The sequence below is a fragment of the Apteryx rowi genome, unplaced genomic scaffold (genome assembly GCF_003343035.1).
Source record: "Apteryx rowi isolate R43461 unplaced genomic scaffold, aptRow1 scaffold_188, whole genome shotgun sequence".
Taxonomy (NCBI): domain Eukaryota; kingdom Metazoa; phylum Chordata; class Aves; order Apterygiformes; family Apterygidae; genus Apteryx; species Apteryx rowi.
Genome location: NW_020448174.1, coordinates 418,646 through 431,377, shown reverse-complemented (window position 1 = coordinate 431,377; position 12,732 = coordinate 418,646). Strand labels below are relative to the sequence as shown.

At 37.7% G+C, this 12,732-nt stretch overlaps 1 protein-coding gene across 7 annotated transcripts in view; it reads left to right on the top strand.

Annotated features, from left to right (window-relative positions):
- The window catches only part of BLNK (B cell linker), a 103,619-nt gene that overhangs the window by 78,560 nt on the left and 12,327 nt on the right, over positions 1 to 12,732 (top strand). For 5 of the 7 annotated variants that reach the window (XM_026061940.1, XM_026061938.1, XM_026061944.1 and 2 more), the window contains 13 exons: positions 1,713 to 1,762; positions 2,745 to 2,785; positions 3,666 to 3,822; positions 4,500 to 4,669; positions 5,186 to 5,267; positions 5,998 to 6,081; positions 7,461 to 7,486; positions 8,021 to 8,049; positions 8,337 to 8,423; positions 9,216 to 9,258; positions 10,859 to 10,886; positions 11,211 to 11,283; positions 11,879 to 11,909. In XM_026061940.1, coding sequence (XP_025917725.1) covers positions 1,713 to 1,762; positions 2,745 to 2,785; positions 3,666 to 3,822; positions 4,500 to 4,669; positions 5,186 to 5,267; positions 5,998 to 6,081; positions 7,461 to 7,486; positions 8,021 to 8,049; positions 8,337 to 8,423; positions 9,216 to 9,258; positions 10,859 to 10,886; positions 11,211 to 11,283; positions 11,879 to 11,909 — 901 coding nt within the window. The remainder of the gene's footprint in view (positions 1 to 1,712; positions 1,763 to 2,744; positions 2,786 to 3,665; positions 3,823 to 4,499; positions 4,670 to 5,185; positions 5,268 to 5,997; positions 6,082 to 7,460; positions 7,487 to 8,020; positions 8,050 to 8,336; positions 8,424 to 9,215; positions 9,259 to 10,858; positions 10,887 to 11,210; positions 11,284 to 11,878; positions 11,910 to 12,732) is intronic. The other 2 variants (XM_026061939.1, XM_026061941.1) reach the window with 2 other exon arrangements.

Sequence of the window (12,732 nt, the reverse complement as noted above, 5' to 3'; positions counted from 1 at the left end):
CCGTTTTCCGAGTCTCCACTGTCTGTGAACCTCTCATGACAGACATGTTGCAAAGTTCACGCATAGATTTTGGTCTACCCTCTCCAGACCTAACATCTAAGGCTGCTATCTGTCCTGGCAGCGGCCCTGGGTTTTTCTTTCTAACATGCCTGTGCTAACCTGGGCAGAACACAACAGCAGTGCAGTTACGAATGCTTATTAATTTACTGTTTGTACACTAAGTTATATTCATGCTGCAGGAAGTTAAAAGACTAGAAAGATGCAGCTGTCCTTCATTAGTGTTGTTAGTAATGCACAAAGCTGGATAAATATTTTGAAACAATGTGCCTGGATTTTTTTTTTTTTTTGAGCTTGAGCAGTGCCTTTACCATTCACTAATTCATTCGTGCATGTTTCTATTCTGTGAATATCTGAGCAATCGAATTCCATGAATTCAACTCAATAGCAGCCAAAGCAATTCTCAAAACAGGCTTGAAAAAATCTATGTGTTGGTGCCAGAGTGCCACCACCCCGAGTTACATTGTTATCTGAACAACAACAGCTGAGCAGTATGCTCAAGACTTAAATGTTAAGTGTCAAATTCTTTCCGTAAAGTAAAATTTGTAGATATCACTATTGCTCAGAGAATCACAAGAAAATATTTTAAATTCTCAATGAACAATATTCTTTGTAAACAATTTGCTCATTTTTGCAAATGAATAACATCAAGAAATTCCATGATTGAAGAATGATTGAAGCTATAAATTCAGTGGGCAACGGTTCAGATCCATGGTGAGGTCCCATCAGTGCTACAGGGAAACTGTCAGATGGTGTTTAAAACTCACTTTAAAGAGCCATTTTAATGTAAATTGTATTAATATTTTATATTGCTACAAAAAGCAAAGTTTTCTTGTCTTCAGATACATCAGTCTGGCACGTAATATCACACGTGCACCATTTGGTTTGACTTTACACACAAATTTGTATCTTTTTTTACAAGATAATGTTAGAAGATTAATGAAATGATATATCAACTGACTATGTAATTCAGTATGTTCTCTGGACAGGTTGAAATTTGCAAGCAGGGATATATATATATTCACAATCTAGATATAGCACAGGAAGCTACAATTGAAGACAAAGACGCAAAGATCCTTTCAGTATTTCTACAAGTAATCTTTTGATTCACTCAGTACTAAAAATGCTATTATAATAGTACTTGCCAAAAAAAGGGTATAACACCATAAAATAATAGCCAGTGGAACCAGCATCTGGCCTTGAGAGACCTGTTATACATTTAAACATTAATCAGAAAATAAAGTGCATGCAAAACAATAGTTATAAAATAGAACCAGAGGGTCACACCCTTCTTTCTTGCTACAGACTTAGGAATACCTCTTAAGCCCGAACAGATTTTCTTCTTAAGATAGATGTGTATTTATCTTTGACCTATATCATCAGATTCTGTATTGAAAGTGAAAAGGAGGGTGGGCAAGGAAGCTGTTCTTTCAAAATATGTTCTTAGCAAAAAAAATCTCAGATTAGATTCTAATGTCCTGTGTGTTTTCAGCTTTTCAAGGCATTCTCTCGCAGCTATTCGCTAAGCATCTGCAATGATAATCTGTATTTCTTCAGCTGCAGATATCTTTTGTCATCAGCGTTTTATGTGGCTAATGCTTCCTTCTAGCTATTAYTACATATAAGATCATAAATTTAATAATTATTGTTTACAGGCTAAAAAAAAAACCGCCACCAAGTGTACCACAAAGGGATTATGCTTCAGGTAAGACTGGATTAATAGAAATTTAAATCGTCTGTGTGTATTTGATGCCTATATGCGTTAGATTAGCTCAGCTATGCATTTCCTCATAATTTCCTGTTGACAAGACAAGTATACTGTTACCAACAGCTCTGAAGATAACTCACACTTATGAAATGTGAAGCAAGAAAACCATGGCAAGCTGTCTCACCATGAACAAACAGTAGCAAGCAGCTGCTCCTTCAGAATCAATATTTACCAGGGTGCTATATGTAGGCTGCTCTAAAGATGGAGTAGAATTCACATTTTGTCCCTTTCTGCCAGAAACTGTGAAGTGAAAGTAAATATGGGAAAAAAGTTGAACAAATTAATCACCATACCATAGGAGTCAGACTCACTTGATACTATTAACATAATAATGATGACATCATGAATTATCTTAAAGTATAGGTAGAACTATATACAGYACTGCCCACAAATTTCTTTATGCCCATCTTTATACGTTAACAGTTGTGTTGTTAAGGAAAAAATATGAAATACTGAAGCAGAAGAGGGCACTTTCTGGAAGTTATCAGCCAATCGTTCAATGGTGGTTGTTGCCACTCTTCATTAGCCTCCTACCCTGGGACTTTTAACAAAGAAAAAGAAACTGAATAGCCAGAAGGTCAGAACTAGTTTCGTTACATAGAAATTGTTATTTCTATTTAAAAATGAGATACGTTAGCACAACACCCTGGGTAAACCGCACACTCGGCTGTTCAGACCAGATACAATTTACCATTTTATACTGCTTTTACAACAGCTCTATAACAATTTATGAAAAACAAGTAAGTAGAAGGAGAGTTTACTATACAGTCAAAACCAGATGTGTTTGTCTCCTGTTTAAGAAAACTTCGCTATTTTTATTTTTTTAACTGAATATGATTGATAGATTTTTTTGAATCTATGCTTAAGATACACATTCATGCTATTTCATCTCCTTAAATAACTCTAATGTTTGGTTTAGAACATGCAGGCAATGAAGAGGAACAATGGTCAGATGATTTTGTAAGTATATTTTTGGGGGGTAGTAGGAAGTTACTGTAGCAACAAGTTCAGCACAAACAATAATAATGAATGTTTATTTTTGAATTATCTACTCGTGGTTGAACTTATACCACTGAAATAGTGTCTTGTTTGTGACATCAACATTATTTACAGAAGGCCACTGATTTTTAGGAGCCTCAGTTTTTTTACATTCAACTTAAAGGTACACATGAGAAGCACTGTCAACGGCAGCCGTGAATGCTAAGCCTTTTGGACAAGTAAATATGTGGCATCAATTTGAGGGACTTCTTAAACTGAACAGTGATTTCAAAAACAAGGAAGTTCTTCTGTTTTGGGGGGAAAAAAGTCATTTCTTCTTAAAAATGAAAAACAACTCATCAGATTCTAGACAACATTAGAATGAAGCAAGTCATGACCAGCTACCTTCCTCAGTTAATTAATTGCCACACTGTACAACCAATCACCCTGAAGTGACCTATTCCCTTCAGGAGTTAGCTCTTGAGCTCTCTTTAAGAGGAAAGGAAGAAGAGGTGGCAGGACATATCAAGAGTTTTGGCTGGAGCTAGGAAGGACATGTCCTGTGAAGAAAAACAAGCTGTTGGTCCATAATTTGAAGACTGAGCTCTTAATATGACAAAGACTCCTTGGAGGTGCCAAGGAGAAGGGGACCACGAAGGGACCTGGAACAGAAGTGAAGGGGAGACAGGCGGAGTTCCTGCTTGTTTGGAGAGGGAACATTGAAGAGGACTGTTACTTGTCTTTTCAGTGCATTTTTGTAATTTTGTTAATTGTACTCCTGCAAAGATGTCTGAATGTCATACCCTGCTATGAAGCCAAAAGTGTGTTATGAAGTGAGAAATGGGAAGTTCTGTCTTTCTAGGACAGTGATTATGAAAATCCAGATGACCACTCTGACTCTGAGATGTACATGGTCCCCAGTGAAGAGAACGCTGATGACAGCTATGAACCACCTCCAAGTGAGCAGGAGAAAAAGAAGATTCCCTCAGCATTCCCTATCTCTAGGGGTGAATACGCAGGTAGATATGGAATAGTCGGTTACATCAGCCTGATAATTGTTTATTTATCAATATCAAAAGAGAAATGGCCTCAAGTGGMCTAACCTGTCCCTTCCTCAAGAGTTTGCTTTTAATTCTGACAATCAGGTCCTCAACTTTCTGGGGTATGATTTGTTATTATAGCATGAAACAGGTTAGCATTGCTGCTAGCAATGCTTAGAGTTTTAATGTAATTGTAAGGCCTACAGACTTTGACAGTCATCCACTAACCATAAAATTCAGGCAAAGGTATGGGGAAATATCACTGACCTTGCCCCAGACATTTTTCCACATGACAGATATGTTCTCTTTCACTTCCCATCACCAAAGATCACACTGGCACAGAGCATGCTAACTAATAGGCTACACCATCTGGCCACCATCTTCTTCCAGAGGAGTTAAGAAACAGTTGTTCGCATAAGTCAAGTGTCTAGGCAGCCTCTGTGGCCTGATAGAGAGGACTGGTTTGCTACCCTAAGTGATGACATAGGACTAGTTTGCAGACATGTCTCAAAATCAGGACCTGTGGGCACTCAAGTATGCTTTTTGACCTAAGTTGCAGCCACAGTAGAGAGATTTGTTTGCATAGGTAGAGTGTCCAGAGGCTAATAAGTAATTTTTACCAAAATTGTTTTGTTTTGTTTTGTTGTCATTAAAAGACAATCGCACTAGTCACCAGCAGCTTCCTCCCATCAACAAACCTCTCCCAACCATGCCCAGTCCAGCCTTGTCCAGACCAAAGAAACCATCCAAGCCATCTCTGCCGTTGCCATCTACTGCTCCAAAACCAAAAGTACCACCAAAGCCTAAGGAGTGCAGTGATGATGAGGTAATGTTCATAGATATACTTGTTTTGATGGTTTAAATGAATGATGGCCCTACAGCAATCATGAGGTAGACCATGCAGCAGTTCCACGTGCTGGTCTCCATACCAGCCTCTCTGTCTATAGTTCAAATCATTCTGTGCATCACAAGCAATGATCTGTGAGTACCAGGCTAATTCCTAGTGGGTATCTGCTTACTTCAAGTATCCGTGGAAGCCATTTAGAGCACAGAATAGTTTCTGCTCATCCATAACAAGCTGCAGGCAACAGAGAGAGCGCAACCTTGAACATTACACCAGAAACATAGGGAAGGGAGGGCTTTTATCCACCAGTCTGTAATTGGAGTTTAGTGAAGGGTTTTTAGTGTCAGGGAATCCCATCCATATAGTATGATAAATGTCTGAAAGAGCAGTCACTGTGAAATGGCAACTATTGTGAGCTGCTGCCAGGACTTCATTCCCAACAGTTCTTTGAAGTGATGCAGATTTAACCAGTAGATTTCTGTCCTGCATTTCTCATAGGACAATTACATTGTGCCAGTGGACAATGATGATGATAACTATATCGAACCCACAGAAAGCAGCACGTCACTACCTACAAAACGTGAGTTTTTTAACCRTTTAAGCTGATAACTGTTTATTACCCTGTTAGGAACAACAGTGAAAAAACAGATCGAATTAATGCCTATTTCTAGGGTTCAAAGAGAGGAGGTGCAGCTGTTAAAGAGAATACAACCTGCCAAAGGGCAGTTGTCTCCTTTGGCCATGACAAGGCCATGGCAAATTATCTTTATGTATGTTGGAAGCCATGTTTAATTCCTACCTCTCTCATTCAGCTATTTCAAAGTCCAGCCCAGGTACATCCAGGCAGCTTTTCATGGTGTGAGATCTCTCTCCTCATTCAAGAGAGCCACAGCATTAAAATTCTGTTGTCTGAGCCTTTTTAGGCTTTCAGTAAATAAAGACTTTGATTAATTTTTTTAACCTCACTATCTGAAGTATATTTAGCTGGAGAATGAAAATACAGTCCTATGGTGAAAACTAAATAGAGGAGAGTATGTAGTTCTGCTCTCTGACATTACTGACAGTATCAGACCTATTCAGCGAGGCATGAACGCTGTGAATAATGTTTCCCTTCTAAAATGAGAGCTTCTTTCTGCCTTGGTTGACTTCTTCAAGGTCACACAATAAAAACAGTAGGCTATCACTAGGACCTTTTTAATGTTTATTCTTATTGCATAAATGTTACTTTTTTTAAAATACACGTGTATGTACATACATATGGATGGATATACACACACACATATCTGTATCTGCATATATCTGTTTTTTAGCTCCTGTGAACAGATTTATGAAGCCAACAACAAAGTCAGCCTTCCCCACTTCTGCAAAGCCTTCTCTTACTTCTGACACACAAGGTATGTGGATTTTGTATCACTGTTAAAACAGCATAACCTAACAGTGAACAATATTAAACTACACTTGATGTATTCAAAATACAAACCATATGACATATTTCTGCAAAATAAAAGTATGCTCCCCTCAGGTATTTCTGTTTTGTAGCAGATTTTTTTTGCCTACCTTTAATAGTAAATCTGTTTTAAGAATTAATAAAACTGGAACAAACCATTTGCCCCAAACTAACTTATTTTTAGTCTTCTGCTCTAGTAGCAGAACTCAAGTGGATCAATACAACTAAAATAGTTACAAGACTCAGTATGTTATTAATCTCATTACCCTATAGGAACCAAGACTCAATCTTTATGAAATGCTGTATAAACTGATGTTTGGCACACCCTGTGATACAGTGTTTCAGTTTGTAAGTTCTGTAAAAAGCAGTTATTTGGAAAAAAAAAAAAAGCAGAAGCAAATAAGAGGGGAATCACATTTGCTTTTGAAAGTGCAGATATAATTGCTTAATCTCCCTTAGCTGTGCTAACTCTGAGCTGTTTTGTTTCCTCATCATGATACTAATTTCTTGGAAAGTAACCTTTACAAACTGTTAACACAGTTCTTTAAAAGGCTGTGCATATTCATTAGTAATGTGTTTAACTTTCAAGTCATAAACTACAAAGTTTTTTCTTATTGACTTAAAGTTTTGTCGCATACTTCTAAGACATTTTTAATGCCCTTTCAATCTTGRCCTTTCTGTAAATTAGTTTTTGACCAACAACCATGTCTTGATAGATTTGTCACTAAAAAAATAAAACAACTCCCCCTAGTGGGTACCTAAACACTTTTCAGCACAATAAAAGCAACAAAGCCTGACATTAAATTTATTGAAATGTAGTTCAATTTTCATTGAAGAAACTAGACATAGATAAGGATGCTAGTGATTTTTGGCTTTTAATATCCATGAATTAAAATACAGTTGTGAGACAGAGCTCAGGGATGGACACTAGCAACAGAAATGAGTCGGTTTGGATTTATGATTCACCTAATCTCTACCTCCCTGAGTGTCAAGGAAAGGCTAAATGTTACCACAAGCATTCATCTTGCTTTTTGCAAAAAAAAAGTGGGGGGAAGGAGAGGAAGGAGAGTTTCATTTATACAGTGACTGTTTATGCAGACTTCCTGGGACTTTTTCTAAAGTTCCCATTAAAAGAATATGGGTGTGGCTACCTTAGGGTTTAGGATCAGCTCARTTTAACAAAGCAGGCAGAATCAAGCTTTGAGTGACTTCTCCAAATTATTTTTCCAGAAGCAAAAGTACAATCCTAACCAGTTTTTCTGCTAAGGAAACCTGTGCTTCGTTTTTGTTAACTAAAGAACATGTTTTTCCCTCCCTATCCTATAGAAGTCTATGAGGTTCCTGAAGAAGAGGTAAGGCCATTATGTATTTTATGACTCATGCTGCCCTCCATCCATGAGGAAAAACACAAATGTGGCAGGGGGGTGGGAGGGGGGAGAAGATTACCAGCCCTTCAAAGGGGAAAAATGGGAACAAATTGCTGTCTGCACCTAGAACTTAATGGCAGAGCAGAATACATGGGGAAGGTTTGACGTTTCCCAGTCCTGTGTGATAGTGGTCAGGCTGGGAAGCAGCAGCCTGAGGGACTGCTTTCTAGAAGCACAAGTGCAGCAAAAGGAACGGTGACACTTCTGACACAGTCATTTGCTTCCTACTTGCCACTACTGACATGACATACGRCCTAGCAGCATACTTAAGGCTTCACGTTTTTGTGTTGAGGTATAGATTTCTACAACTCTGCCTAGGAATCTGCACCAAGATGGGATAGGCAGAAAGTCAGCCCTAGTAAATCTGAATTATTGCTATGATAACAAAAATATGATCATATGGATGTATTTTATGAAATCTAAAGACAACCAAATAATTCAGTGTGTTTTCTCTTAAAGGAAAAACCATCACCACCACCAGTAACCAGGTAATCCATTGCTATGAATATTTGTGCATTACTTGAAATTTCTCAGAAAATACATTTTCTCATCCAGCTAGCTATACACTTAATAATTATCTGTCTTCAGAATATCTTCACAAAAATAATGTAGTTTGTTTCTCTGTTAATTTTAATAACACCAGAGTAATACATATTAAAAAGAAATCTCTCTTAAGGGCATTTTTAGGATTTTGAGGGGATAGGGAGGAGAAATGCTTTTTTATTCATTATTTTTAAATAAAATTTTCCTTTCTGAATTCATGTTTTCTTGCTAGATTCACTAAGCCACTTCCTTCTGCGCCTGCTCAGAATACAGAGCACTCCCACATGCACAACATGTCACCTAAGTTGGATACTTCCAGGTGAATCAAAAGCAGCTGATGTCAGTAACAAATATGAACAGAGACAAACTCTTCTCCTCTCTGTTGTGTGCCCTTCGGACAATGAATGATTGTCACGACGCATACGCAGAACAAGCTAGGGATATTCGGACAAGTTAAAAACGAAAGTTTCAGCTTCCTTGTCAACTTCTGTACTCAAGCCAGTTTGCCAAATCAGCACTATTTTCTATAATATACCTTTAGGGATGCAGTGCAGGAGTAAAACCTCTCTGCAAGCCAGTCTCAAGTCCTATTGTCAGTCTCTGCACCCTTGCAAACATCCCCTACCCCCTTGCAGGGGATGAGGCACAGGAGGGCTGGTAAAGAAGCTGGACATGGGTGGTAAATTAACAATTTATATTCCAACTCTCTGGAGGAAAAGAGGCAAAGGAAAATGGAGTATGCAGCCTATTTCACTCCAGAAGAAGTGTAGCTGCTAGGTAACCAAGACACTGTCTAATCTCTAGGACATCACTGTACAAAATAGGCCACATGCCCCAGGAAGAGCAGGTGGCATCCACAACACTGTATCTGGTAGGGTGTTCAGGGAGGCCCCGTGCACAGTCACGGGGGACCCAAGGTCCAGGACAGATGCTCTTCCACAAGAGTTCCACACTACGGGCAAAGAGTCATTGCAAGTGTATCTAGCTGCGACTACATCCATTTACTGCGGACCTCATCCTCTCTAGATCTTGAAACACATATCTAAGCCAAGCAATTAAAAAACAAACAACAAAAAAAAACTCAGTTTAACCTATTTTGTTTATTTTCCAGAAATATTGTGCCTCTTCCCAGAAATCGTCTTCATCCAAAAGCAGTGAGTAACTAATGTGCTGCTATAAAAAAAAATCTGTTAAGCTTTTCCAGTATCTGTGTAATATATGGATGCTTTTTATTATCTGGATTAGATAACAGGAACAGATGACTTTGAATTTCAGATTGATCTAATATTGTAATTGTGTTCTTTAATCTGTTGGACAAAAGAAGCGTACTTGACATCTGTATTGGTCTATGAAAAACTTTAAGTGGTTTAAGAGATAAGTCTAAGTCCACAAAAATAACCTTTTTTACTAAAAAATGCCAGTGCCACTCCAAGAACCTTGTTTTCAGTAGCAATGCATGATTTTGCCCAACCTGAAGCACCTTCTTTCAGCCTTATTCATATTTAGATAATGAAGGATTAATATTTTCTGGAAAATGGAGTCTTCCTATGACATCTCAAACTGGGTAGTCTGAATAACCAATATCACTTGAAAATGCAGTCCACAAAGCAGTAATTATAAGCTTTGGATTTCCTATGGCTGTGTTCGTCATCTCTTTTTTACCTCTACCCTTGTCCCCAGTCTCTCCCCTTCAGTGTGCAAGAACAAAGGTTTTATGAAGCAAACAAGTTGGAAATGTACCTAACTGAGCAGCAAATGGGCAAAAGCAAATACAGAAAAGGTTCTTTTTCAGCCAGATTAGTTCCCTAAACTGTTCTGCACCATAGCTTCACTAACATTTGTGCCAGCACGAGCGAGAGTGCGCATCAGGWGCAAACTACCAAGAATCAAGGTGACAGTAACTGCATCAGCATCAGTGCCAAAAGCTATGTGCATCGAACTCTGTTCCAGCCCAGTGCTCTGAACTGTCCTTAAGAAACACCATTTTCTAGCAGTGACTACACAGAGAAATTAGGCTTTTAAAATTAGGAGTTTGGGATCATACCTAAGTTGGGTGCTAAGGTAACAACATAACGCAGATGGTATAAGAACATCTTATAGTCTCACTTTCAATCTCTAAATTTCTAGATATGCCAAATATTTCTGATTTTTTTTTCCYACTGCTAAATACAACAGCAGTAGCATTTTAGTTTCCCTTGCACTTGATCACAACATTCTTCCAATTAATTTGATGTATATCCTGTAAGATGCTGAACAATTAATTCCTGAATGGTGCCAAATCCAGGACTTCTCTTTTATGAAATGGTTGATTTCTCAGCTTTTCTTACCAATATAAGGTTAAAAAAAATCCATCTGAAGGGAGAATGTTGGACAGCGATTGCACTTGATCAGTGCTAACAAGAATACTCCGGCTTCAGAACACTCTCTATTGCCATATTGCACCTCAAACATCTCATTAGTTCACTCTCACAGCAGCACAAGATCCTGCTGCAAAATTTTAGGCCATTTTTCTCTATGCTACATAAAATCCCAAGCTTATCAAAACATTCAAAAATAATTTGTTTGCTAAAGTGTTTTTAATTCCCTGATGAAAGCTGATAAAAAGGGTGCTGAATGTTATATGCATTCTGTACCAATACTTTTTAAATATTAGAGCAGTTTGCCAAGAACAGATTATTTATGCACCTCCCATTAGATAATAATTTATTTTTTAATTGCTCCTTGTGAGATCTAACATATCTTTTTCCATTACAGGACCGTGAAGCAAACGATAATGAGGAAAGTAAGTATTCTCTTTTGAAGACATGGTGATGTGAGAGGGATTTGTTGTAGTAAGTGTTATTGGTGACCTTAATATACCATGCAGTGGAGTGTGTCTGTGTAAATTTTATCCTTATCAGTCAGCAATGAGGAAGGCTACTGAACTGTTTTCTAGTTTAATCAGCATGAAAACATGTCAAGAAAGAACTTAAACCAAAGGATACTTTTTTGTACTTTTATTACTTTAACACTGAAATGGCTGTACCATTGCAGTGTGGACCTTTAGAAAACCCACTGTTCAGATACTGCTAATATTGTCTACTAAATATAACATATGCATTTCTAGATCACAGCTTCAATAGCACTCAGGAATCCAGATTTCCCACTGGAGCAGCTCCTTCTCCATTACCTAGGGTCATGTGAGTAAAAAGCAATACAACTACTATGCGGAGGGGGATGGAGTTAATTGCTAGCTCTATTAGGAGCAGAATCCTATCCTTGCCTGGGGCAACCAGAATTCAGGAGAAATTTCTATTGCTTTTCATGAAACATATCCTGACTGGGTAAAAGCAAGCCAGGATCACATCCTTCACTATTTCTGCAAGAATACTGTTTGTGTTAACAGTGCCATTGCCCTTCACTGCCTGCCACTGAGGGCAGATGCTAGCTGGCTTGCTTAATTTAGTCACAGACTGCAGCAATGGCATGTGCATGCTTATGAATGCAGATAATTGGGGTTTTGTTTTTTTTTCTTGAAACTTTTCCACCCCACCCAAGTTGCCTTCTTAGGCCTTGGATAGAGCATAGCTTCCTTGCATATCACATGTACCTATACTGAGAAGCCACATTACATCTGATACCCTTAATCTTTTTTACTACTGCTACCGCTATCCAATAAAGAGCCACGTGTCACCTAGGCCAAAAATATCTTGGGCATCAATGAACCTGATGCTTAGTTGCTAAATGAATTCTGTGCATCTGTTAAGTAACCATACTCTTTTTTCCAATCTGCAGAAAGAAAACTTCTAATGCAGTAAGTCCAGCAGTAAGTTGATTTATAATTGCATAATTATGTGATAATTTTACAGGTAATTTTTAATTTTCTTGCAAGACTCCATTTGATCATAAATTTGGGCACAACATAAAGGCATGAAAAGAATAGGGAAAAAGGAGTGAAATAAAGAATGTAAACTAATTACAGGCATTTGGGTGTAGTTATATGAATGAAGCAGCAGTAAGAAAGCTCAAGTAGAAGAATGTATATATTAAATAGATGTTTGGATATGATACTCTAGGCTATAACAATAAATGCACAGTGCAAAGACTGAATAAAATGAGAAATAAATGGGAGCATGGGCCATTCAGAAGTATCAGCTGAAATGTACAGGGTCTGCATATGGAGAACATGGATATACTATAAGAATGATAGCTTAAGGAAGATGTAGGCTTTTACCAGAATTAGTCAAAAGTTTTTCAATAAATATTTCATCATTAGAAAAATATCCCAAAACCTCTTGTGGGAAAAAGTGGGAGAACTAGTTCAAATTTTCAAATAAATTCATTTGAAAAAATGTTTTGAAACTGACAGTTTATTCTGATTGTTTCAAAATGAAAAAATATGAAACTGAAAGGCTGGGACAGTTTTTACTGTCAGCTAAACTGAATTTAAACTTCAGTAAAGAGAAGCGTTCAGACATTTAGTGGGCACAGCTTGACCAAGATGAGAATATTCAAATTTTGATTCTTAAGTAAGTATTTGGGATGGACTTTTCATCTTTGGACACCTTGAAATCAGAATGAATCATTTGTTAAAACATAAACTTACTCCTGGGGGGATTCCTTGCACTCATCTTATTAAGCATTCATCT